Source organism: Eumetopias jubatus, unplaced genomic scaffold, assembly GCF_037043125.1.
Source record: "Eumetopias jubatus isolate StellerSeaLion01/CBP00866 unplaced genomic scaffold, mEumJub1_p1.0 scaffold_12, whole genome shotgun sequence".
NCBI lineage: Eukaryota > Metazoa > Chordata > Mammalia > Carnivora > Otariidae > Eumetopias > Eumetopias jubatus.
The window spans coordinates 45,335,870-45,363,850 of record NW_028274818.1 but is presented as its reverse complement, the minus strand read 5'-3'; the positions used below and the strand labels follow the sequence as shown (position 1 = coordinate 45,363,850).

The 27,981-nt window shown below is 42.8% G+C and overlaps 1 protein-coding gene across 1 annotated transcript in view; it reads left to right on the top strand.

Moving 5' to 3' along the window:
* The window catches only part of NIBAN1 (niban apoptosis regulator 1), a 148,922-nt gene that overhangs the window by 109,595 nt on the left and 11,346 nt on the right, over nucleotides 1-27,981 (top strand). Inside the window, exons 6-10 of the mRNA XM_028121575.2 lie at nucleotides 12,093-12,208; nucleotides 18,150-18,254; nucleotides 18,750-18,912; nucleotides 23,927-24,114; nucleotides 27,500-27,661. Coding sequence (XP_027977376.1) covers nucleotides 12,093-12,208; nucleotides 18,150-18,254; nucleotides 18,750-18,912; nucleotides 23,927-24,114; nucleotides 27,500-27,661 — 734 coding nt within the window. The remainder of the gene's footprint in view (nucleotides 1-12,092; nucleotides 12,209-18,149; nucleotides 18,255-18,749; nucleotides 18,913-23,926; nucleotides 24,115-27,499; nucleotides 27,662-27,981) is intronic.

Sequence of the window (27,981 nt, the reverse complement as noted above, 5' to 3'; positions counted from 1 at the left end):
ATCTTCCTAAGGTTAAGTATAACACTTCATAAAGTTTGAGCCACAAATACAAAAATCGCCCATAGCTCACTTTTTATTTCTTATGCATTCCCTTTCAGTCATATGGGTGAATATTCACATTGCTTAATCAGGATATATGTGCAATTTTATAATTTTGTTTTTGCAATTAAAATGATCTTTAAATTACTTTTCTATGATGCATATGAGTCATCATAATTGTTATTTTAGTGACTGCATAATATTCCATTCAGTAATCCTACCATGTTTTGCTTAAATTTGTCATTAGTCAAGTTATTAAACAAGATGCTCCTTGGACTTTACTGAAAATAATTGTGAACGCTTAGAGTTTTCACAATAAAATCTCCTGTTTACCTATAAAGCCACTTTCAAAGGATCCCTTAGTGAGACAATGTATGCTAATGCAGTTATAGGCTTTCAATCACCAAAGATGCTTTCCAAGTATCTTTGGTTTAAAGGAATTATGCAAAACTGGTACATACTGTGGGCTCTGTTAACCCAGAAATTAAAAAGAACTCTGTTGGCAGCACTGCCCCTTCTTGTAATAGGTCAGGAGTGTAGACACTATTTCTATTGGTACCTGGCTGCTAAAGTTCTCAGTTTTAAAAAAACGATCTTGTCCCTAAGAACCTGAGGACTAAGTTGTATACTGCCCCTCCAAACTATGGCTGCCATCCCTACTTCTTAGGGAGGTAATGGAGCATGGGTCAATTTAATTTTTTAGGTCTTTGGGGAAAGGTTACGAATAAGGAAACAGACATTTTATCCTAGACAAAAGTAGCTACCACTTCTGCTGTTGGTAGCTGTTTTAAATAACGTTAGGTCCTTTTTGAAGTTTGAGTCTGTATGAAATTTATTTCCTGCTTGTTATTTTTGCTCTCCTTTGATGACCCAATAAAATGAGTTGTGTATTTATATGACCTTGGGTAATGACTTCAACTTCTTCGATTTGTAGTTTTTCCATTTTCTACCTAGGAATGATTACATCTGGCTTACCTGTCTCATGAGGTTGCTATGAGACCCAAATGACGTGTAAACTGTAAAAACTTCTGACAAGTGCAAGGTGGATGCTATTATTAATCATCGGTAATGGTGATGAGTGGAAAATCCCCGGATAGCATCAGCAGACGGTGCTACACTCTGTGGGTGTGTCAGAGGAGGATATGATAAAGTGCAGCCAGTTAAACCCAGTGATTTGTTCTCGAATGTGGACCTGACCAAGTCCTTCCACTGTGTGCCTTACTTCTAGAAAGTGTGCTCCCATGCAAGTGGGTAAGACTAGGCAAGGTGTTTTGAGCTCACAAGACAAAGGTCATCCATAGACTCAGTCAGGAAGAATCTCCTTGATGTTTTTGTGTGCGGCAGTGACGAATTATAACAAGACCCCTGCGTAAACAGTCACTTCTGGGGGTAAGAGAAAGTGTCATCAAAAATGAAGGACAAGTCTGTGGCGAGAGGAGCATCTTCCCTATTTATTTGAAAACTCAAGCTTGCTTTAAATTTAGTGCCCAGCTTGTGTGGTCAAGTTTTGCCTGCAGGGAGTAAGCCCCACGACTGCCCACAATGACAGTGGGAGGCATGAGACCCAGTTTCTGTGGTCTGAGCTGGAAGACAATCCGAGTGTGCACACTACCGCGTCTGCCTGCAAACACTACAGAGTGAACTCCTAAAATTCACATTTTCAAGAGGAAATTAGATTGTTTTCATTTGTTTTGCTTCGGTTTTGAGGTGTGATTATTTTTTTTTCCTGCTGAGGTCATTTCAGTGCTATCTCCACAAATGGTCGGTCTTAGAATATGAATCTCCCAGGACGCCTAGGTGGCTCAGTAGGTTAAGCGTCTGCCTTCGGCTCAGATCATGATCTCAGGGTCCTGGGATCGAGTCCCGCATGGGGCTCCCTGTTCAGCGGGGAGCCTGCTTCTCCCTCTGCCTGCCGCTCCCCCTGCTTGTGCTCTCTCTCTCTCTCTGACAAATAAATCTAAAAAAAAAAAATGAATATGAATCTCCCCCATATAAAGACAGAGAGAGTTGTCCTGGGCAGAGAGGAAATAATTGATTGCCTTGTTGTTCTCCTGGCCTCACTCTGCCCAGGTATCTAAGGCACAGAGAGTGACTGATGAACTCTTTCGGCCCATGGAAAGCATGTTCAATGAACACAGCTTCGGGTCAACAGAGTATCTTCATGGTATTCAGAAAGAAGCAAATATTCTCCCCTCCCTTATCAGGATTTTGATGACACCATCCTTACTTTTTGGAAGAGATAGGAGTGGGGGTCATCTTTATTTTTTTGAAAAGCTTTGAATATTTTTTAAGGCTTTGAATATTTTTTAAGGCTTTGAAAAAAACTTAAAGGAAATAGGATCATTTATGCTAAAGAAAAGAAGACTGCCACACAGAAGATATAGTCCATATATCCACTGAGTACCAAAAAAGAGAAAATGAGATTCAACCGGGGTCGCAACTGAAGATTTATGTCCAGACAATGATGATTGTTTCTGAAGCAAGTGGGGGTTGCCCTCAGTGGATAGAGTTCTAATTGTTTGAAATGATGTCCATATGAACCTGCCTAAAGCATTTCCTTATCCACATACCCTTTGGTAGAGCTTCATCATAGTACTATTTTTATGCATCACTTTAAGTACAAGGGCTCATTTGTGTTAAGTGGGTGAGGAGTTGGCAGAGAGGACTTTTCCTGACCTGATAAGGAGAGAAGTTCATCGAGACCCTAGGCATTCAAGAGTTATGGTCTTCTACTGTATCTCTTTCTTCTATGCAATTTGTTTCTTTCTCAAAATCTAGCCTGTAAACTCCTTGCAACAGAATTATCTGAACAGCTTTTTAAATGCAGATTCCTGGGCCCAGCCCCAGACCTGCTGAATTGGAATCTCTGGGGCAAGATCAAGAATTGCATTTTTAACAAACACATAGGTGATTCTGATGTTTGAGAATCACTTCCCTTATGTTGGGTAGAGGAATGGTTCTCAAGGTGTGCCCCTGGACCTAGAGCATCAGCATCGCCTGGGAGCTTATTAGAAATGCAAATTCTTAGACCTCACCCTGTACCTTACTGAATCTGAAAATTCTGGGGGCTGAAGCTCAGCAATCTGTTTTAGCAAACCCTCCAGGTGATTCTGATTTTCACCAAAGTCTGAGAAGCATTGGAGTAAGTAGGTCAATTTCCTTCAGTACCTCTTTACAAGAGTAAGAAAGAGACTCATTAAGAGAGAATCTGATTCATTTGCAACACTTGGGTTTTATCTGCAACCAAGAAATCTTGGTTGAGATAGAACCTTAAAAGGAGATTTAATCTAGGGGCACCTGGGTTGGTGCAGTTGGTTAAGTGTCTGGTTCTTGGTTTTGGCTCATGTCGTGATCTCAGGGTCTTAAAAACAAGACCCACCTCAGGCTCCACCTGAGTGCTTGGCATGGAGTCTGCTTAAGACTGTCTCTCCCTCTCTCACTGCCCCTACTACCCCCCCCCCCCCGCCCGCCAAGCATGGGTTTGGGCACACTCTCTCTCTCTGAAATAAATAAATCTTTATTTTAAAGGAAATTTAATCTAGTGCCCCACCCCCGTAGTGTTTAAATCCCTTCCCTCCCTCAATCCCTCTTTAAAAAAAAAAAAAAGATTTTATTTATTTATTTGACAGAAAGAGAGACAGCGGGAGAGGGGACACAAGCAGGGTGAGTGGGAGAGGGAGAAGCAGGCTTCCCGCTGAGCAGGGAGCCCGATGCGGGGCCCGATCCCAGGACCCTGGGATCATGACCTGAGCCAAAGGCAAATGCTTAACGACTGAGCCACCCAGGCACCCCTCCCTCGATCCCTCTGTCTCCCTCACTCTCTCCTTCTCCTCCTTCCCCCACCCACCTCTCTCTCTCTCTCTCTCTCTCTCTCTCTCTCTCTTTCTTATGTGCCAGGCACTCAGGTAGGGATTGAGGATACGGTAGTGAACACAAACTATAGTTCCCTGTCCTCTTGGAACTTACACTCTTGGGGAAAGGCATATTTCAAATGATTACACTAATAACTCTGAAATTATAATTCTTATAAGTGCTATGGTGAGGAGGCACATGATGTCATGAGAGCGCATAATAGAGGCATTGGAGCAAATCTGTACACCCCCTATAAGGCAACTCAGCCCAGACAGAGCACTTCCTCTTGAGGAACTAGAAGTGTGTGATGGTAATTTCCTAGGAGCGGATCTCGGAGTCCATCTGTGACTGTCCTTGTCCTGTCCCACATTCCCATGGCCCCCCCTCAGTGGCTTCGTGCACAACTGTATCGCGTCACTGACGTTCACTGGGCTCACCGTTAAGTGAAACCCTGGGGTTATCCATCTTACCTTTTTTAAATAATTGAAAATGTGTTAAGGGCAGGACCTTAGAGATTTTCCTCTGGATGTCAGCCTTTTAGCCAGCATCCATCACTGAGGTTGTTTATTCAGTTATGTTTATTTGCATTATCAACCAATCTAAATTTCTTCCGTGTGTCAGTCAAAAGCATGTAAAACTTTAATAATTGCCTTGCTAAAATCTAGATACAGGATGTCTCCCACAGCCTTCTAATCTGCCAATCTAGTATGTCTGCGTGAAGGAAATGGGTTAGTCTGTCTTCACTTGTTCTAGTAATCACCACTTCCTTTTGTCTGTTGACAAACAGTCTTTTAATATTTATTGACAAGTCAAGAATTCATGAGATGCACTAGTTTTAGTCAAATGAGGCATGCAGCCCTTTTCTACGTGGTTAAAAATTTCTATCAAAACAGTATCTTCACTAGAACACCTTTCTTTCATCCATTTGAGAAGTCCTTCATATCCTCTGAGTGAGTCTCACATCTTCATATTTTCACCTAGAGCAACACCAACATTGTAACTCATCCTCAGGTCTCTGGATCTCCATGGACTGCACTTTTTTTCTTGGCTTATTCTTCTTCTCTTCTTGGTAGGTCTGTATCCACTAACACAAATAAGATTTAGTCAGTAGATGAATATTTTAGTCTAGAAGTTTACAAAATACAATTCAGGGACTTCTAAGTAATCCTGGGGCTAGTGCTCATAAGAGTTATCATTTATAATATGGCAATAAATATTTGCTTAAGTTGGTTATGAATAACTTTTTTTCAAAGATTTTATCTACTTATTTGACAGAGAGGGAGAGAGATCACAAGCAGGCAGAGCAGCAGGCAGAGGGAGAGAGAGAAGCAGGCTCCCTGCTGAGCAGAGAGCCCAATGCAGGAATTGATCCCAGGACCCTAGGATCATGATCTGAGTCGAAGGCGGACGCCTACCTGACTGAGCCACCCAGGCGCCCTAAATAAATTTTTTAAACAAAATCAAAACTTTTATTACCATTTCATGAAAATGGACTCCATTCATTTTTAATTCCAGTGAGGAGTTTTCTTTTGTTTTTAATGATGTCACATTCTGTCTGGCCCTGAGTCTGCTCACTTGTTAAATGAGTGGTTTGGACTAGATGATTCTTTTTTTTTTTAATTTTATTTATTTGAGAGAGAGAGAGCGAGCATGCATGGGGGGAAAGACAGAGAGAGGGAGAAGCAGACTCCCCGCTGAGCAGGCAGCCTTACACAGGGTTCTATCCCAGAACCCTGAGATCATGACCTGAGCCAAACCAACTGAGCCACCCGATCCCAGGGTCCTGGGATCGAGTCCCATATCGGGCTCCCTGCTTGGTGGGGAGCCTGCTTCTCCCTCTCCCGCTGCCCCTGCTTGTGTTCTCTCTCTTGCTGTCTCTCTCTCTTGCTGTCTCTCTCTCTGTCAAATAAGTTAATAAAATCTTTTTAAAAAATTAAAAAAAAATAAACCACGACACATACACACACACACACACACACACACGTGCAAACATACACACATGAACATGTGCATACATGTCAGACTGGTCAGATGATTAACCGACTGCACCACCCAGGCGCCCCATCTCTCTATTATTTCTTTTTTTTTTATTTTTTTATTAACATGTACTATATTATTTGTTTCAGGGCTACAGGTCTGTGATTCATCAGTCTTTTTTTTTTTTAAGATTTTTTTTTATTTATTTATTTGAGAGAGAGAGAATGAAAGACAGAGAGCATGAGAAGGAAGAGGGTCAGAGGGAGAAACAGACCCCCCGCTGAGCAGGGAGCCTGATGTGGGACTCGATCCTGGGACTCCAGGATCATGACCTGAGCCGAAGGCAGTCGCTTAACCAACTGAGCCACCCAGGCGCCCTGTGATTCATCAGTCTTACACAATTCACAGCACTCACCATAGCACATACCCTCCCCAGCGTCCATCACCCAGCCACCCCATCCCTCCTCCATTATTTCTTATAAGAACATGTGACCCTACAATTACCTCAAAATAAAAAGTTTTTAAAATATTAAACCATGGAGTGTTATAACAGGACTTTGGAAGTAAGTAGGCTGACTTGACCACCTATTAGCTTAAACAAATTGTTTAGCCTTTCTGAAGTCAGTTTCTTTGTCAGCCTTAAAGTGGGAATACTAATTCCTACCTAATGGGATTACTGGAAGGATTATGTGAGATAGTGTGTGTAAACATCTTACGTGGTTCATGCTTACACTGACGTATTCAACAAACGTTGGTTACTTTCATGCTGCTTCTCCTTTGCTGTAGAGAAGAAACTAGGGCAGACAGCCTTGTTGCAGCTCTCCCAGGAAAATTGACCTATGACCTGAAGCCGAAGACAATTTAGAAGTATACATTAGTGAGATGAGCCCCATAGCAGTGTAGTGAGTAATGCTGTTACATAACTTTTGCAAATCACCAGGCGGATCAGCTAACATGGCTTGGCGCAGTGAACCAATAAAATAACAACACAGCTTCCAAACCCAGCCTGAGTCAGGGGGTCCCAACACAGCAGCCAGAGTGAAAATCCAGAATGACTGCATAGGCCTCGGAGCTTTGGCGTTTCAGTTGACTCAGACATGCTGTAAATCTGTGCAAGTAGAAAAAAACAAAAGCTGGCCCCCTGGCTAACTGTTCCCCCAAGGGGCCCAGAGAAACTTTCTTTTCCTTGCAAAATCCTTAATCATGTCTCCCAACTATGAGTTTTCCATGCAACTGCACAGATGAGAAATAGGGAGAGACTAAGGTCCTGAGAATGTGATTGTCGAATGAATGGCCAAGATGTGTCTCCCATGTCTTCTAAAATGTTTAGAATTTCCCAGGAATCTGTCCTTGCCCCCAATCTGATGAATGTTTCAATCGGTGAGTTGGATAGAAACAACAGGAAGGAAAGCCCACCAAATTTTTTAATGATACAGAGGTGAAAGGGAGTTCGGAAACAGAATTATAATTTTAAAATGATTTTGGCCGGCTCTGGGGCACTGAGTTGATCACAGTAACTTGTAATTTATTAGGGGTAGCGTTAAAACCTGTACTTCAAAATCAAAAGCGTAAGTACAGGTTAGGAAAGGATTAAATTGACAAGGGTTTTATATGAAAAGTTGGAGGGATTTTATTTGCTTATAAGAAAAGTATGAGTCAATGGTGTAATGTGTTTGTGTTAAAAAAAAAAAGAAAAAGAAGTTAGGGACCAGAAAAAGGAAAGTAATCTTTTTACTTTACATAATTTGTGCAAGTATAAAATACTCAGTGGGTTGGATTCAGTGTAGGGGCCAAATTTAAGAAAGATATTGATTAAATGGAGTTGGTTACTAAGGGAAGGAATGAAAAAAGAGGGCTAAATTTAAAAGATCCCCAAAACTATATTGTTTAAAGAATTGTTGAAGGAAAACAAGGATATTCAGCTATTTTTTTAGAGTTACCATATAGAAGTGGAGTAAACTTGTCTATTTTGCTCTGAAAAGCAGAAATGAGATTAATGAGAATTCATGGAAACAGATTTTTGGCTCAATAAAAGGAAAAGTTTTCAAATAATTAGAGCAGTTCCGTGACTACTTCATAAATTGTGAGCTTTCTGTCACTGGAAATAATCAAGCTAAGGCCAGATGAGCGTCTGGGATTCTGAAGGCTTCCAGCATGGAGTGAGAGCTCAGGGTAGGTGACCTTTAAGACCACTTTCAGCTCCCATAGTCTATGATTTAAGTAAGCAAGAATGCCAAGGCCACTCCTGACATGCCAGAGCTACTTTTTCAGCTCTTGGCTCTGATTCTGACCAGCTGTGTGACCTTCGGCCAAGAAATTAACCATTTTTTTCTTTCCGTTTCTTATCCACCAAATGAGGGATCTGTATTTAATGAAAGTTCTCTCCAGCACATCTGTCTCCTTGAGCATCCTCATAATGATAACATGTTGGGAAAGTACAGTTGGAGCTGAGAACCTGCCATTTTTCTAAGTCGACCTACAAGGAGAAGGCTTAACAACCAAAAGCCTTTGTTGATTCTGGGGACTACTGGACTAAACTCTCAGCTGCTTGTTGGCAGGAGAGCGAGTGATTGTGATCCTGGAATTTGTTCTCATGAGATCTATGGCAGGAAGTTGATCAAATAACTGATAATCCGGTTTTTCTCAAACACCTGTACATTCTGGCTGAGTTCAACAAAGCCTCTACAAACAACTTAGAAGAAATGAAGGTCATATTACCATTGCAATACAGTTCTATTTTTTACAAAGCAAACCTTTGTTCTTTATTTCCGTAACGATTTGGCAGATGCTGTTGAGCTTGGCTTACAATCATAAAAATTAATATCCATAAAGTGGATTTAATATGGCAGATACTGTTCTAAAAGGTTTATAGAAGTTAATTTATTTAACCAGTTTATAACCTGAAAAAAATCTAATGATGAATCAGTAAATTAGATCCTTTTTTCCCTGTGGAAAAGGAATAGTTAAAATCCAGTTTAAATCCATCTTAATGATAGGGAGTCAAGAATTCAGATCCCTGCCCTCATTCTTTTAGGCTTTCTTGCTGATGTTCAATTGCTATAATTTCCTGTGTGGTTCATCTGATTACTAACCCTTTTCTTTTCTGCCTAGATTAGGTGCCTCATCCACCACTACTACATTCCAGCTCTTCTTTCTCCTCTTGGACTTCTCTCTGACTCCCACATCATTGTCTCCAAATCCCATTTCTTCTGTTTTGTTTTGTTTTTTTTCAAAGATTTTTGGAAACACACATAGGGGGGCTGCCATAGTTTGCTTTGATATAATTATGGAAGGTATGAGTAGGATCTCAAATACCTCCTCCAGTTACTGAGGTTAGTGGGGGAAGAAATAAGTAAATTTATGCTTTTTGTAAGGACATGAAGAATTTAAAACCTTATTCCCAGGCTCGCGGGTCTGGCAGTTCTCACTCCATCCAAGTACCACATTTTCTTCCATCTCTTTGTTTCCTTAGGTTGGAAATGAAAACAGCTGTTAAAAATAAGAGCACATGAGTCAATTTTGAATCTCAATGTATAATTACAGTTTCCATCTTTGTTGGTAAAGTCCCTCCCAGTGTACTGAGCCCCGTATCACAGCTCCCTTGCTGTCAATTTTATACCAAGACTTTAATTTGTGTTTTCCAAACCTCTAAGATTAAACACTAAATCATTTGCCAAGCCAGAAAAAATAACAAGGAAGAAAATACTTCAATTTAAAAACTTGATTCTCAGACATGCTCTTTTTCTGATTTAGATCTTGAACAGATCTCTGTGTCAATATTAGAAATGTCAGTTACGGTTCCACATTTTTGAAGGTGGAGATTCAGGGCTTTGTGGTATCCTCACTGTGAAGAATGTTGCTTGAACTCTATAGAGGCTCTGCCTTGAAAGGTATTGTATTTTCTTTTCCAGGTTCCTGAGGCTTATGACCTCCTAAACCAATCTTAAAAGAGTCATCTAGAGCCTATTGATTGTCACCTTCTGGAGCAGATTGATCCTTTTTCAGTTCTGCCCAGTCCCCCTTATCAACCACTCATTCCTTGACGGAGTAATCCCATTGTCTAAAGCTCTGAAGGTCTCCAGTGAATCAGCGGCCTTCAACTGGCTAATCTAATTTGCCCTATAAATACAGATCATATGCTATTAGCAAGAGAACTTGTGTCCTATAGGGGGAGAAGCAGGAGACAAGAGACTTGGTGCTTTCAATCCCTTCATTTAGCCTTATTTCCCCTTTCTAAGATTTGATTTCTTTATTGTTAGATTAGATTATTTCTATGATTCATTTCCCTGAAAAGATTATTATAATTCTATAACCATTGTATCTTCCAAGAGCCAGCTTTGTGCATTGAAAATTGCCTTGGTCAGGGACGCCTGGGTGGCTCAGTCGGTTAAGCATCTGCCTTCAGCTCAGGTCATGATCCCAGGGTCCTGGGATCGAGTCCCACATCGGGCTCCCTGCTCAGCGGGAAACCTGCTTCTCCCTCTCCTACTCCCCCTGCTTGTGCTCGCTTGCTCTCTCTCTCTCTCACAAATAAATAAATAAAATCTAAAAAAAAAAAAAAATTGCCTTGGTCAGTTTAGGCTGCTGTAACAAAAATATCACAGTCTTGGAAGTTTAAGATCAAAGCACTGGCAGGTCCAGTGTCTGGTGAGAGAGATAGAAGTGGGGGGAAGAGCTCTCTTCTTATGAGGGCACTAATCCCATCATGATAAGGGCAGTAATCCTATAATACCTCCCTGACCTGATTACCTCCCAAAGGCTCTATCTCCAAATATTATCATACTGGGGATTAGTATGTATTATCATACATATGAATTCTGGGGGACACAAATAAAGTCAGTTCATAGCAGAAATGAAGACATTTGTATGCATGGTGTGATTTGTGGAATTCTGGGAAGGTTATTGAGCCCTTGCTCCCCCAACCACACTTAAAATCCTGCCATTAAATATTTCCTCTCAGACATAACACCTTTTAAAATCTATTATGTTTGGCTATGGAAAGAGCTCAGATGTCCTTCAACAGATGAATGGATAAAGATGTGGTATATATATATACAACGGAATATTACTGAGCCATCAAAAAAAAAGAAATCTTACCATTTGCAAAGATATGGCTTGAACTACAGGGTATTATGCTAAGCTAAATAAGTCAATCAGAGAAAGAATTATACGATTTCACTCATGTGGAAATTAAGAAACAAAACAGAGGATCATAAGGGAAGGAAGGGAAAAATAAAATAAGATTAAATCAGAGAGGGAGACACACTGAGAGACTATAGGAAACAATCTGAGGGTTGCTGGAGGGAAGGGGAGTGGGGGGATGGGGTCACTGGGTGATGGGCATTAAGGAGGGCACATGATGCGATGAGCCCTGAGTGTTATATAAGACTGATAAATCCCTGAACTCTGCCTCTGAAAGTAATAACACACTATATGTTAATTAATTACTTTAAATAAAATAAAATAAAAGAATAAAGTCTATTTTTTTGGAAGGGCAAACCCGGAAAACTAATATGTGAGGTAGTGTAGCGTGGTGCTGGTATAATGTAGTGTCGTCTGACTGGAATCAGGCTGCCTAAGTTCACACACTTACTAGCTGTATGGCCTTAGGCAATTAATTAATCTCTCTGGGCTTCTGGAGCATCTATATAATCAAGATGATAACACCTCAAAGGTTCTTGTGAGGTTTCAATGAAATATGTAACATGCTTAGAAGAACAGTATCTTGCTATATAGTTGTTAGCCATTGTCATCCTTTGTTTGCGTAAATCAGCATATTATATTGATGTCCTTTTGACAGAAAGTTGTTATCAAGCCACAAAGAAATCAGAGTTTTGTTCAGGGAACGGGGAGGGGATTCTGTGGCTACACAAAGCCCTGTGAAGAAATGGTCTGCCGTAGTGAGGTGCTACGGTTGGAGGCATAAAGCCACTAGGTGCCCCCATGCCCCAGGGAAGCATTTATAAGAAAGATAAAGGGGGGGTTCATCTGCTTCTCGTCCTAGCCAGTCTGCCTAGGAACGGATAGAATGAATCTGCTGCTATGGGGAGCAAGGAGTATAATTCACATCTGCACATGAACTTTGAATTTGGCACCTGCTTAATTTTTCTGTGTCTCATAATTCTCTCCCTTGTAACATTCAGATAATAGTAGGTCCCCTGAAGAGCCATGGTCAAATGTAGAAGTATTCTTCTCTGCTAAATGCCCTTGCCTCTTTCTCTTAGATTACATGAAGCAGACGACATTCGAAGCCCAAGCGTTTCTAGAAGCTGTACAGTTCTTCCGGCAGGAGAAGGGACACTATGGCTCATGGGAAATGATCACGGGGGATGAAGTCCAGGTAACACAGGCTCAGAATTCTGGACCCTCTTCTCTGTCTACATGCGGGGCGTCAGAGTCATAATTTTAAAAATTTTTTAAAAATCAAACAAAAAAGTTGCAAGAACGGAAGATGTAGTTCCAAAGGCTGTTTCTCTCATCGTCTAGAAGCATTAGGTCCACAAGCTATTAGGCACCCTCTCCAAAAACCTCCAGACTGGGCAGTAAACAGGGCAGCTTGAAACGCGTAAACGGCAATGGGGAGAGCTGCTTCTACTGCTTTCTACACAAAGCATGATTCTTTCAACTGGCCTCGTGCTTCCAGACTGTAAGCAAACATGTGTGGTGGGGGCTTAGGTCAGTGGACTTGGGCTAAATCTTGCCAAGTTATTGGACCTCTTTTCGTCTCAGGTTAGTCCTCTGAGAAAGAAAGTAATGATAATGTTTACCTTGCAGGGTTCTGAGCATTAAGTGAGATGTTGTCGGAAAACTATTCGACATGCGCTTGTCTTTATGTATTGAATGATCTGTAAACGAAGTCAAGGAAACACATTTTAAAAGCATTAGACAGTTTTCCGTGCATTTTATTTACCTCTTCTAGTTTTCTATCCCCCGTGGCCTGATATAATTTCCCATGACCTTGATTAAATGCTAGTCATGGGCTGAGTACCTCCATTGGCTTGGTACCAGGGACATTGTTACAAATCTCCAAGGAAACTGTGTCCATGAGAACACCAATCACATGGCTGATTCAGCCAGGAAGGTTGGGTATGGCATTATTTAATTAGAGGCACATAGGGTCCAACAATGCTGTTCTTTAATTTCCCCTCATCTCCCTGAGTGCCTCTTTTGGGGGCCAGTGGAATTTGTTATTAGGAGACAATATTTGGAAGAGACCAGACGGGGCCTTGCCTTCATATGGTCATGAAATATCTAACGCCGAAAACATTTGCTCATGATGATGGGGCTATTCTTCATTGTTTAACCATATGACTCAGAAGCTTCTTTTTTCCCTCCCTTTGGAGGATTCTAAACTCATTTATTTCTTAGCCTGAGACTTATTCCAGCACTTTAGCCAATTCTTGGTTTCTGATATTTGGGGGAAGCACATTCATTTATCAGTCTGAGAGGATTAAGGACTAACTGTACTTATGCCAAAAAGAAAAATGAAAGCAAAAGGGGAGGCTGAAGCCTGCCATGTAAACCAACATATTTAGTAGATATACCAGTATTAAAATGCCTTTGTGTAATGCTTTTTAATGTTCAAATCCTAATTCTGTGTGTTCATCTTACTGATCTCATGAGGTTGCTAGTATTTCCATTTTGTAAATGAGAAAACCAAGGGAGGCATATAACAGTTAAGTGACTTGTCTGGTTTTAGTGCCTCAACAACTATTGAGCCACTGTATGCCAGGCACCATGGTGGGTGCTGGTGACCCAGAGGATGGGCGGGACAGGGCGGCCCCTGCCCCGTGCAGCTGATAGCTTCATGGTCACATGCTAAGTGGACAAACGGCAAAGGAAATGATGGCTTAGAAATGACCAATTCCTGGTCCCGTGAAAGATCAACACCAACAATGGAACGCTACCAAGTTCAACATTTATTTGACTCCTCAAGTTTACCTATGCTACTTGCTTGATCTTTTCTTTCATTTGAAATCTCACGGCGGCTCACATGTCTTCATGATGCCCCATCGAAAGCAGGTACTTAATGAATCCTTTCTTTGCATTGAGTATCATGTTTCTTTTGTTGACCTTCTGCCTTTTGCTTTGCGTTGATAATGTGCGAAGCGCTAGAAGGAGGAAGAGAACTAAATGACTCATCCTCTGCCATCGCAGTGAGGCAAGTCATACCTAGATGTAGAACAAGGCAGTGTTAGAAGTGTGTGTGGGTAAGCATATGTGGGTCTGCACATATATGGACATCATAAAGCATTAGCACGAAGCAGTGATAGGAAGGTGCGAATTTTGCAGTATAAAAAAATACCATAAATGGGAAAGCAGAACTAAACAAAACAAAAGCAGATAAGAGATCAGTAAAAGCTGGAGTTATCAAGTGACCCAGTAAGAAGTTTTGCTCCCTCAGGAATCTGAGTATCTGTGGGGAAGTCAGACTCCTAAAATGTGAGCGCTGGAAGGGCATTTCAAGGATTATCTGTCCATCACCCTCCAGGTGAGAAAAAGAACATGCAGAGAGGTTGGCTGAGGTCACAGAGCCAGTCTGGGATGGAAACGCATTTTAAGCCATGTCTGGCTCTGCCTGGAGAAGCCAGTGAAAGAAAATGGAAGGAAGTGGGCTCCAAAACCCCCCTGTCTGGGGCCCAGGGAGGGTACGTTTCCCTGTAACCTCACGCATGGAGCTGAAGCGGTGTCTCTCTTAACGCTCACAGGAAAAAGAGATCAGGGGCCCAAAAAAGCTACCGAGTAATTAAAAAAAAAAAATAGCATGACATAACTGAGTTTAAGAATATGACATCTTTTGCTTAAAGCACTGCATTTGTTTGCACTTTTTTCAGATCTACTAAAAATTTGATCATTTTGTCCTAACCCCCTCTACCTCAGGGCCTGATATTCAGAAGATGCTCAGCATTGTTACATTATTATCTTCATAGTAATGACTCACATAGCAAGTCTGGTGGGCCCTCATGGTAGGGGTTATTTTTCAGGCAAGTGTCCAGGCAGAGCAAATATCTTAGGATAACTTGCCTACAGACGATTAAGGTGAAAATATTTGTATACTAGTAAAAACTTAAATATAGTTCCTACTCGACTATAAAAATCTAACAGATGAGGTCATGAAGGAAAGCAGTTTGCAAAATGTAAAATATTTACAGTTATTTGGTATATTTATTATTTATCATAGTAACACTTATGTAATATATATTTATTATCTTATAAGTGTTACTATAAATTTAAATTTGCCTTTAAATTAATCAGCTGAGCTGAGAAAGTAGCTCATAATTCCCACAGAACAGGTAGTTTCAAGACAAGAAAACTATCCACATTTTAGGCCTTCTCCATACATTTCAGAGTTGTCTTTTGTCTAATGACCTTGAATGTGACCCCTTTAAATTATTCTTTCACCCATGGCCACACAGTAACATAAAAGGCACAAGGCCGACAGCCCGGTCAGTCCATCGGGCTAGTCTCAGGAAGAGGAGCAGTCTCTCTGGACCTCACATCTTCCCCACAGCATCAGCATCTGGAAGGTAACACATGGTGTGGCCTTCAGGGAGTGAGCCTGAGTTTGTTGATTTTGACCAACCTAATGGCGTGTTTGGTTTCTTATATGTGTGATGGAATTTTAAAATCTACACATCCCAGCAGTTAAATTTACACACACACACACACACACACACACACACACACCCTTTTTTTTTTTTAAACAAAAGTGGTATTTTTAGGGCCCTAAAAATACTTGATAGATTTGTTCTGGGGGAGAAGGTTGAGGAACCCCTTCATTAGTATGGCTTACTTATTTGACTAGCTACTTTCCCTAGAATAGCCCCAGGGCTTTGGACCCTGCTCATGAAGAGCAGCTGACCCAGGTAGGGAATCTCAGAGCGGACCCTGGGCGGGTGAGGGGGCTGCACAAGGATGGGGGGTGGGCTGAAGGGTGGAGGAAGAGGGTTACTCAGCATTGGGATGGACACAGTTGGGCCTCAGCACTTCGAGGCTCTGCCTGCCCTGTGGTGTTGCCAAGCCCCACACCCTTGCAAGCCACTCCTATTCCCCCTTTTTTTTTCCCCAGACATATTTCCTTTTCAATTCCCTAAATTATAAAATAGAACTCAATTTCTTGGAACATTATGGGAAAGACTAAAAGAAAACTATAAGCCCACCCAAATGGAATATTTTTTTCCTTTGGCCTTTGTAACATTTTCATCTTTTCAAACCCATTTCATGCTTATGTTCAGACTCAAACTAATATCTGCAAAAAGATGAATTAGGCAATTTTTATGACCCTGATTTTAACACTATCAACTAAGATAACATTTCCCATTGATTTTAAGCTCTGCCTTCAGGCTCCTTATTTTCCTAGCTCATTCTCCCCATGCCACACTTCCATCAGTCTCAGGGAAATGTGTTCCAACTAAGGACTTACTCCACCAAGTAGGATGGGGGGAGGGTCCATGGATTATTAATTACCTACTTGAATCTAATTGTTGGACCTGCTAATCTCCATGGAGCTTGCATATATCATGTTCCTCTCAAATTCCTCAGAAATTCTGGTTCACCTCTTGACTGCTCCCAGAGAATGGTTAAGAAAGAAAAACATCCCCACCAATGAATTACCAGGACTTGAGGAAATCCTATCCCCATTATAATCTTCATCACACCATAAAGTTCTACATCGCAGGTGACAGGAGCCCCACTCCCTGCACTGACCTGAGCAGCCTGCTCTCCCAAGGACCCATAGGCACAGGGGAATTGGACGGCTCACCCACCTCTACCCTGGGAGTGTTCCTGGACTGTTCAGCTGAAGTTTCCCACCCTGCTATAACAGAGCCCTTGGTGAAAGGCAAAATCTCGTGAGCTCATGAGTATTTGCACTAGCGTGAGACTGACCAATGACCTCAGGAAAAAATCTTCCGTAATTCCCAAAGCCTAATTTGAATTTTTATGAGAAGGAGGTCAATTATTTTGCACAGTTATCATTTTAAATTCATAGAACAAATGTCAAATGATTCTCCATTCCCAAAATTACTCTTTTTCTTTTGTAAATCTTGTTTTGCAGCCTGATACTGAAAACTAAGCTGTGAGCCCCAAAAGATTCATAGTAAAACTGAATCTGAAAAACAAATCTGCTCCAATTTGGGGGGAGGTGGCCAGTTAAGGAAGGAGAAGTTGATGTTACATGGAGCACTGTAATATGTGGACATGGAGAACATGCTCAGATTAAAAAAAAAAAATTCAATGAGCCAAGCAAAATCTCAGGAGTGACTTGGGAGCAAATTTTTTTTTTTAAACATTCTGAAGACTTTAGATCCCCTCGCCCGTGTTCTGCTCATCCCACAAACGTCCAGTTGTTCTAAGTAGTTTTTTTTAAACTTTTTATTTATTTATTCATGAGAGACAGAGAGAGAGAGAGAGAGAGGCAGAGGGAGAAGCAGGCTCCCAAGGAGCAGGGAGCCCGATGCGGGACTCAATCCCAGGACCCTGGGATTCATGACCTGAGCCGAAGGCAGATGCCCAACCATCTGAGCCACCCAGGCGCCCTGTTCTAAGTATTTGTTACTCCCCTCTTTCTCTAAACTTTAAAGATAATGGAGGTGGGGTTCAGGAGACGGCAGGGACAAAGAGCATGAAGACACATAGATCCCAAGGGAGCTTGAGGAGGCATGATGGTCTCAGAGGACACAGAAAAGGACTCAAGCCACCAAAACCAAGCCTGATGCCTGTCACGAGGTTGCTGAGGATGCCCTTATCCATAATTAAACTTTTTTTAAAAGATTTTATTTATTTATTTGAGAGAGAGAGAATGAGAGATAGCATGAGAGGGAAGAGGGTCAGAGGGAGAAGCAGACTCCCCGCCGAGCAGGGAGCCTGATGCGGGGCTCGATCCCGGGACTCCAGGATCATGACCTGAGCCGAAGGCAGTCGCTCAACCAACTGAGCCACCCAGGCGTAAACTTTCGCCTTTTATCCTAAATGCACTAGATTCTTCTAGTTTGAAGAAATGTGAATTTGAGGAATTTGTCCTTTCTGATGGCAAACCGTCAGCAAACATTACTATTCTTTGCGAATATTTAAGAACATTTACCCTCCAAGATTGTCTTTAGTTGAGATTTCTGTAGCCTCAGAACCAGAGTGAAACTATCAGCCTAACAGATTTTATGTAGTCCGGGACAATCTTATGTTGCCAGGATCGGGACTGCGAATTATGATAACTTCACTAGGCCTGATGCTCAGATTCAGTAATCACCACCCAACTCACTCTAGGACTGTCTTCCTCCCCCCAGATCCTGAGTAACTTGGTGATGGAGGACCTCCTGCCAACCCTTCAGACAGACCTTCTGCCCAAAATGAAGGGGAAGAAGAACGAAAGAAAGAGGGCCTGGCTTGGCGTAAGCCATGACTTTGCTATGCGACTGTGCTACTCAAAATGAACGTCCCTTTCCCTTCTTTTTTTAGGGCAGTTTCTTCCTTCCTTCCTTCCTTCCTTCCTTCCTTCCTTCTTTCCTTCCTTCCTTCCTTCCTTCCTTCCTTCCTTTCTTTCTTTCTTTCTTTTCTTCCTTTCTTCCTTCCTTCCTTCCTTCCTTCCTTCCTTCCTTCCTTCCTTCCTTCCTTCCTTCCTTCCTTCCTTCCTTTCTCTTCTTCTTCTTTCGTTTTTTTTAAATAATTCCTTCCCTGGGTGGAGAACTGCCTACCTTGAGTCTGCTCAGTCTCACTTACATGAGGACTAATCCAAACAGGCTCAAACCTTGAAAGAAAAATTAGAGTGTGCCTGCAGTTGTGTTTATGTTAAGATAATCTGTGATTAGCCCTCCTCCCTCTACTTGGCTCCGGCCGGCGCTCGCACATGACAGAGCCCCTGATTTCTGTGCTGTTCTCTGTTACAGCTCCTTGAGGAGGCCTACAACCTGGTTCGGCATCAAGTTTCAGAAGGATTAAGTGCCTTGAAGGAGGAGTGCCGCGCTCTGACGAAGGGCCTGGAGGGAACCATCCGTTCGGACATGGATCAGATCGTGAACTCAAAGAACTTCTTAATTGGAAAGATCAAAGGTCAGTGGAGATAATCCATGCTCCTACAGCTCAATAAGCTGTGCGTGTAGGGCTCCACCAGGTAGTCAGAATTCATGATTTCAGAGGAAAACTGAACTGACGGAATTGGGAAGAATTGAGAACAGGTGTAAAGGGGACATGCAAGTAAGGGCCTGGACCTTCCCAAGGAGACTTCAGGGACACAGAGTGGAGGAGAGTTCGCTTCTTGCCTGTGGTGGTGCCTGCATATTCTGATTCGGCCCACCCCTGCCCTGTTGCAGCACTTCTTAGGCTCATTACGCACGCCCCTCCTCTGCTATAAGCTGTCTAAGAACAGGACCATGTGGCCCCTGTTTCACTCAGGCACACCCAGGGCCTAGTACCATGCCTGGTATATTCCGACTCTCAGCGAATACTTGAATGGGTGAATAAATGGATTTTCTTTTTGCAAGAAGAAAATTGGCTTAGAGTTGATAAATGTAGATTCTAGTCATAAGTGCAGCATTGGCCCGTCAGGTGTACTTGGGGAGGTCACTTGACTTCTATGTGCCTTAGTGTCCTCCTCTGTCATCAGGAGGGGCCTTGAGAGGGAGATCTGCCAACTGTGGCCCCAACCCAAATTGGGCCCACCGCCTATTTCTGTAAATAACATTTCATCGGGACACAGCCATGCCCATTCGTTTATGTATCGTCTGTGGCTGCGTTCATGCTTCAAGGGCAGAGTTGAGTAGTTGGAACTGAGACCTCCTGGGCTGCAACGTCACGAATGTTCGCAATCTGACCACTGACAGAAAAATGGTTGTTGCCTGTGCCCTCACAAGAGGCCTGAGATGGCCTCTAAGGAATTCTACAGGATAACATGTTAAATGTTAATTCCTACGTCCCAACAAGCACAGCACACCGAGTGTCATTTCAGAGAAGCATGCTGGTTCCTCTGCGATTGTTTATCAGCAATCTTATATTGTCAATTCTCAGAGTCTTCACTCACTTGCTCACTTGCCCGCTCACTCATTGAAAAAATATGTACTAAGTGCTTTCTGAGCAAGGTGCTGGAGCTTTAGCAGTGAACAGGAGACTCAGTTCCTGTACTCAAGAGACTCAGAACCTGACAGGGGTTGTCTGCTTGGTGGATTATCCTCTGCCCTTCAGGCCCCATCCGCACTGCAGCCCAGCTCACCTCTGAGCCCTTCCAGCTGGTTCTTCTGAGAGAGAGTAGAGAGGAGGCATGACTATAGCAAGGATGTGCCTGTCTGTTTCCATGCATGAGTGTTCATGTGGTGCCTTCTGAGGCACATAAATTAACCTAAGCATGTATCTTTACTATTATCCATTCCTCCGTTAGCACAACTGATCTGGAATTGACTATATCGAAGTACTTATACAGCCTAAAACTGCCAGCACCCAACTCCTGAGCCCACGTTCCAGGGAGCTGGGCCTCACTGTGACCATTCTCCTGGCCCAAATTCAGCCAGTTTCTCTCTCTCTCTCTCTCTCTCTCTCTCTCTCCTCTAGTCTCGGTGGCTCCAGTATATCCCACATAAGATGCAAAAACACTCTGCCCTAGACTAGTCTTTGTTTCCTAAAAGGATCTTTGAAAGGAAGTCATGATCAAGTCTTTTTACAAGGGAATATCAGAAACACATTTTAACCGAGCCTCTGGTTCTCCACCTTTAAACAATAAAGTACAGTTGAGCCTTGAACAACATGGGTTTGAACCGTACACATGCACTTATAGGTGGGGTTTTTTTTTGGATAAATTCAGTCCAGTACTGTAAATATATTTTCTCTTCCTTATGATTTTCTTAGTAACATTTTATTTTCTCTAGCTTTTTTTTTCTGAAGATTTTATTTATTTGACAGAGAGAGAGGGATCACAAGCAGGCAGAGCGGCAGGGAGAAGCAGGCTCCCTGCTGAACAGAGAGCCCGACATGGGGCTCGATCCCAGGACCCTGGGATCATGACCTGAGCCAAAGGCAGACGCTTAACTGACTGAGCCACCCAGGTGCCCTTCTCTAGCTTACTTTATTGCAAGAATACAGTATATAACACACACAACATACAAAATATGTGTTCGTCAACTGTTTATGTTATGGGCAAGGCTTCTGTTCAACACAGTAGGCTATTTAGTTTTGGGGGAGTCAGAAGTTATACACAGATTTTCAACGACACGGGGGGTGGTCAGCACCCCTAACCTCGGCATTGGTCAAGGATCCACTGTACACTTCAGACTGCATCAATAAAGGGCTTTGGATTTTGAAAGAATTTTGGGAGTACTAAGCAGTGATCTTTCCATTACCTCCCATATGACTCTTGAGAGTCAAGCAACCAATCTTTAGTCCTGCCTCACAGTATTTATTCACTCAATAAACATTTATCCTGCTCCTACTGAACACAAGGGCTACGAGGATTCAACGAAGACAGCATGATTTTACAACAGGAGGATATGAGACATGTTGCAGATTCTGAAGCAGCAGGGAAGAGATGGGAAAGGTGCCATAAGCGAAGCAGGGACAGAGGACACTGTGGTTCCCAGCCAGGAACTATTTCAGCTTCAAAAAACACTGTGGTCTCTTTATAACAATAACGCTGTTTTTGTGTCGGTTGATGGGGAAAAAGGATGATGTCCACAGGTGGGACACGGGCTCACAGTCCGGGAGTGCTTCCCGAGTGCCACCTGTGGTTCCAAGCAGCCGAACACAGTAAGCCTGCTTCATTGTCGCCCCAACCCCCGGAAGTCATGCATCCCGTGATCTGCACCTCCCAGATAAGAACACCGAAGCAGAGATTAAGTAACTTGGCCAGATTCCAAAACTGAGTCAGGCTCCAAACCCCTCTAAGCCCAACACTTTCCGTCTTCGTCCCTGTGCTCCCTAACTTCTGGATGAGTTTATGAATCCACGTGTCACCGAACAGTATTCATCACAACGGCGTCTTGACCATGCCTGGAAGTCAGCAGAGCGTGTCCATGCGGGGTGTTGAATGTATTCCATGCAGAAGGAAGCACCAGCAGGCAGCTCACAGCTCAGAGAGCCGCATGGTGGTGCCAAGGGCATTCGGCCATCTGAGTGGGTGAAGTGTGTACTGGGTCTTGAAGAGGTGAGTGGGTTGTTCACAAGCAGAGGTGGAGGAAGGAAGGCCCAGGGGAAAGGAGCACTGAATGAAGGCACGGAGAGGAGGCTGCAGCCCCTGCTGGTACACAGACATCAGCAGAGAGCAGGCAGAGGGGAGCGGGGTCTCCACCCCTGCCGGTGTCCATTTTCTCCCCGCTCAGTAGGTGAAACCCACCATCCGCCACTAAATCTTTACTGCATGTTGACCTGTGTTCATGATTATTCTGAAATTTCAATCAGGTGCTTTTCAAACAGTCCTTCTCTCCAAGTTAATTGATAAATAATTCATTTATTCTCCCGACATGCAGTTTTGCATTTTGGTAACAAGCAAGTCATTTTTAGAAGTTACAGATCGTTTCATATTTAAATCATACAATCAAAAGGTTTTTTTTTTTCCCTAGCAGTTCTATGACCTCTTTAATATTTTATATGCCAAATATTTGTGAATTATTCATAATATGAATAGTCATCTCAGAGTCTCCAAGAGGCAGTCTGATCCTCCATACCTGTGAAATATTTCTGCAAACTAAAAGAAGAACGTGCCCATTCATCTCACTCTAAGCACCTTATTTGCCAATAAAAGATTAAGAAATACACTTGAAGTATAGTCCTCGATCTGCAAATTAGGGTTTGACCTTGGTCAAGCCCTCGGACATCTCCAGGCTGTCCTCGGACATCTCCATCTGATTTTCCATGTAATAAAATGGATTGGACACCCAGATACGCTTGTCCTTCCTTTCTTGGTCCTGTGGTACCATGACAAGGGCCATGTGACTTAGCAGAGCCACAAAGCTAACCTTCCAGTGTACAGAGCAAGCTCAGTCCTTTTCCAGTTTAGCCTTCCCTCACTAGATCTGCTTTTAAACCTGGCTAATCATGACCTTCACCTTAGCACTTTTAAAAAAATGCAGATTTCCACGTCCTATCCAGACTTCCTGAATGAGCATCTTTACTATGCTCTTCCTCTTTTACTTTTTTTTTTTAAGATTTTATTTATTTATTTGACGGAGAGAGACAGTGAGAGAGGGAACACAAGCAGGGGGAGCAGGAGAGGGAGAAGCAGGCTTCCTGCTGAGCGGGGAGCCCAATGCTAGGCAGATGCTTAACGACTGAGCCACTCAGGCGCCCCAATGCTCTTCCTTTTTTAAATCAAAGGGCAGGATTTGCCTCCAGGAAGTGTGGTTACATTTCTTTCATCCCTCTTAATGATTTTTCTGTGCTCTCTGTATTTTTGTCACTGTGCATGTTTTCCGTGATTATCGGGAAAAAAATAGCCTTTGAAAAAAAATTGGGTGTGGGAGTGGGAGGTGGGGTGGTATTTGTTTTGAATGAAATTTGTTTCTGTTTGCCCAAGAAAAGACTGTGTTTGAGTTTTTAAAACGTCTCTTGAGGAGGGGAGAGGGGAATTGAATTCTATGAGCTGATTAACTCTTAAAGAAATTAAAACAATAAATTGTTATATACAAATATTGAATCATTATGTTGTACAACTGAAACTAATATAATGTTACACATAAGTTATACCTCAATTTAAAAACTTAGTAAATTGTGTTTTTTAGAAGACAAATTACGCATGTATAACGATGATGCTGATAATAAATAGGTGGATCACCAGCATTTTCTGTTTTCTATTAGGCATTGCGTGATCATAGGGACCACACAGAAAAATGCACTTCATCCCAGGGCAGAGGAAAGCTTGGGGAGGGGAGGGATTGTTTGTTCCAATTCTAAAAACATCTAATGGTTTTCCATTCCGGTGAATGCTGGCCTGGGACTCTCTGTGCTGGTCTGTCTTACCCGTTTGAGCTTGCCTGGGCTGTTAAATGGCTCTCTGGGGCACTGCCCACCCCAGGCCTGGCTCCAGGGATTTTGAACCCAATTTTGCCATAGTAAGTGATGGTTTTCTGCCTTTTTCCGATCTCAGCCATGGTGGCCCAGCCTGCAGAAAGAAGCTGTGCGGAAAGTGTGCAACCATTCTTGGCGTCCATTCTGGAGGAGCTCATGGGGCCGGTGAGCTCAGGATTCAGTGAAGTACGCTCACTCTTTGAAAAAGAGGTGGATGAACTTAACCAGAACTTTCAGACCACCAAAGACAGTGCCCAGCTTAAGGAGGTAAGATATGGAGCCAAGGAACTGAGTGTGAATGGCCTGCCTGGGGCTGCCTTTCTCTTGGGCCTTTATCTGCATTTGTGCATTCTTTCCTTTCCTTCCTTCCTCCCTCCCCCCCTTCCTTCTATCCATTCATCTATTTCTTTCATTCAGCCAGCCACCCCATTTATCTATACGTTCACCTGATTTCCTTTATTAATGTTTTTCAAGTTGCAAAACTAATAATGTGCTTGTGCAAGTGAAACAATATATATATAGACAAAAAATATATATGGGCAAAATTGATCACCCATGATGTAGGAAAGAGGTTAGGGTTCGAAGCCGACGGCCAAGAAAGAATTCTTGAGACATCTTTGGTGCAAAAAGGTGGTTTTATTAAAAAGCACGGGGACAGGACCTGTGGACAGAAAGAGCTTCGTGGGTGTCATGAGGAGTGACCCATTATATATTTTCAAGTTGGGAGGGGGTTAGGGATAGCATAAGTCTCTGAAGAATTTTGGAAGCAAGGTTTCCAGGACCTTGAGGGGGCTAGCTATTGTTGGGAAAAGGTCATTTATTTCTGTCTAATAAAACCTGAGTCATGAGACCTTCAGATGTATATCAGTGGGTCATATGCTTGGGGGATGACTGCCAGCATGTAATTTGGGGGAGTAGAGGTAAAGAAAGTTTCCAAAGGAATTTTTATATATAAAAGTAGACTTACAGGATCATGGAGTGGGGGGCGGGCTATTATTGTCTTTTGCCCTTAGCAAAGCATCAACATCGGGGCAGTTGAGTCCCTAGAGGAATGTCACTCTGCCTGTTTCAAGGACTTGTCAATGGGCTGTAGGTAGTAAGGAAATTAAATATTTTTCTTCAGCTTTTGTTTCCCACATTAACCCATGCCCACCCCAACTCCTAGGCTACCTCCACTCCCAACTCCCTGAATTAACTAATATAAATAACTTAGAATGTGTTTTCACATACTTGTTTCTTCTTCATACAAATGTAGAAGCATATATCCTCTTGATATAAATTTTGTTTGTTGATTTGTTTCCAAAAATATAGACTTGTGATGAAAACAATATTTCTCAAAGTGTGGTCCCCGGACGGGTAGTGTCATCAGCTGGCTGTTAAAAATGCAAATTCTCAGGCCCCCACCAGCAATCTACTGAATCGGAAACTCTGGGGGTAGGGCCCAGCATTCTGTTTCACAAGGCCTCCCGAGGATGTGAGGTACCCTAAAGTTCAGGAATCACTCACATAATGTGGCAGCTTGGCTTATACTTGACATATCACTGTCAGTCCATGGATAAAACCAGATACCTCTCTCTTTCCCCCCTTTCTTATTTATTTATGCATACATACACATGTAATTATACATAAACAAGATACATTTATAAATATTTTGAAATTCCTTTTCACAACCCTTTTTAAAACTTGACTTTACTGTCCCTCTTCCCCTCTCCCCCACTACCCACATCCCTTCAAGTAACTAGTGTTAACATCTTAGCATATACCATTCTGTACTTTTCCCCCTGCTTATATAGCTATAAAACATACACTTTTTTTTTAAGATTTTATTTATTTATTTGACAGAGAGAGAGACAGCGAGAGAGCGAACACAAACAGGGGGAGTGGGAGAGGGAGAAGCAGGCTTCCCCCCCCCCCAGCAGGAAATCCCAGTGCGGGTCTCTATCCCAGGACCCTGGGATCATGACCTGAGCCGAAGGCAGGTGCTTAACAACTGAGCCACCCAGGTGCCCCTAAAACATACACATTTATGGGCTGTTTTTTTTTTTTATTTTTCCAGATTGTTTGCTCTTTAAAAAATGGGATTGTATTACAAATCCTACTCTTTATCAGTGTTCTCATTCAAAAAATACCTCGCGAAACTGTCTTCAAGTTAGCTGCTCTAGCTCTAAATCATTCTTTGTAACGCTACATAATATTTCATGTCTGAATGCACCATGATTTATTCAGCTATCCAAATGTTCCTGGCATCATGGACAAAGCTGTAATAAATAACCTTGTTACATATATTATACTCGTGCTTTCATTCCTGTGGGATAGATTCCTAAGGCAGGATGGCTAGGTTGAAAGGTGGCTTTATTTCTCCTGTTAACAGATGTTACCATTTGCATTTTCAAAAAGAAAAAAAAGGATTTAAATTTTACATTTCTGTCCATTGTGTATGGAAGAGGACTTTCTTCCCCATATGCTCCTCAGCAGTAGGCAGTACCACTCCTTTAAACTTTGGCCCGTCTGATAGGAGCAAAGCAGCAGCCCACTTTTCCTCTCTTGTCTGCTTAATTGTTATTTCTTAAAAAAAGACATTTCATATTGTGTGAGGAGGGACAAGTTTGATCTTGTGCGTTTGATCATTAATTCTACCTCAGTGCAGCTCCCCACAACTCACTTCTCAAGGAGACTGATGTGTTCTCTTTACAAACACAATGAGAATGGGCCCTTTAAGAATTCCTATTTAGAGACACCTAGAACTTGAGCTTTGTCACTTTTCTGTGACTTGGAAATCAGGCAGCACATCCTCTATGATACACACTCACCCTGTGTTACTCCCCAGTTCTCCCTGGGCATCCATTTTTAGCACCTATCTTCTCTTTCGCTGCCCACCCACCTGTTTCTTCTAGATATCTGGTATTCAATTTTTAAAATTATTTGAAAATCAGCTTGGAAAATAGAAGGCATTCTGTTGGCAACAACACTCATGGTGTGAGCGTGTGTTGGTAAAACCTGATGTCTTTAGCGGAGGAGACCCATTGCTGCCCTCTTGTTGGAAGCCCTGTGGCTTCATTGCTTGTGCAAACCAGAGGAGGAGGGATCCCCGTTTTTTAACTGGTTGCATCTCCCAGGCCAGGCCTCTTCCCACCACCTACCTCTGCACCCACTAGCCCCATAGAGAACCTATGGCAGAGGAAGCCCCCGTGAGCCCTGACAGAGCCTCAGAGAACTGTGGAGATTCTGACCTCATTCCCAGAGTCCCGGGGTCCAGGGGCATCCTGACCCCATTAAAGAAGGCTTTGGAGGTCCCAGGGGCCCAGCAGCAATTCCAGGTGCCTAAAAGCCTGCCTACCTAGTTCTCAAGCTCTGCAAGTTGGAGCCCCAAGTCCATCAAGAGCTAAGATTGGAGCCCCCTCAAATGCTTTCCCGGGTCCTCCCGTCATCCAGTGGGTTCCTCTACCATTCTCTGCCCTAGCAATAGAGCTGCCCCAGGGACCCCTGAAGGAGGCAAGTAAGACAGTTGAAATGTCACAGGTGCAGTGATTTGAGAAGTGATTCACTCTACTAACGTACATTTGATCATTTAGAATTTATGTAATATGGAATATGCATGTAATCTTGCTCCTGAGTCTGAAGGTATTTAATGCTTCCCTTCACCAAAATGCAGCATCTAGACCAGCTCATGAATCTTCCACTGGATTCCATGAAGATGGAACCTTGTTACAGTAAAGTCAACCTGCTTCAGGAGCGTTTGCAGGATCTCAAGAGCCGCTTCCGATTCCCCCACGTGGATCTGGTGGTCCAGAGGACACAGAACGACATGCAGGAGGTGGGAGTGGCAGGGGCCTCCGTGGGGGGTGAGGATGGAGACAGCAGAGAAACAAGGGCTGGCCAGCGAGGCTGGGGTGCTGGTGCAACTCTTGGCAGTGGGGCCCTTCGCAGTCGTCATCATGTTGAGTTGAGAACATCCTTGGTCGTTCCAGTTGGCTTCATCTTTCTTCCATGTTGATGAACATCAGAAAGAAAAAATTTTTTCAGGGAAATCAGGTAGCATTAATTGATAATTACTTGATTTGCCAAACCAGCGCTTTTAACCTTGGCTGCACATGAGAATCATCTGGGGAGCTTTTGAGAAATGCTGACGTCTAG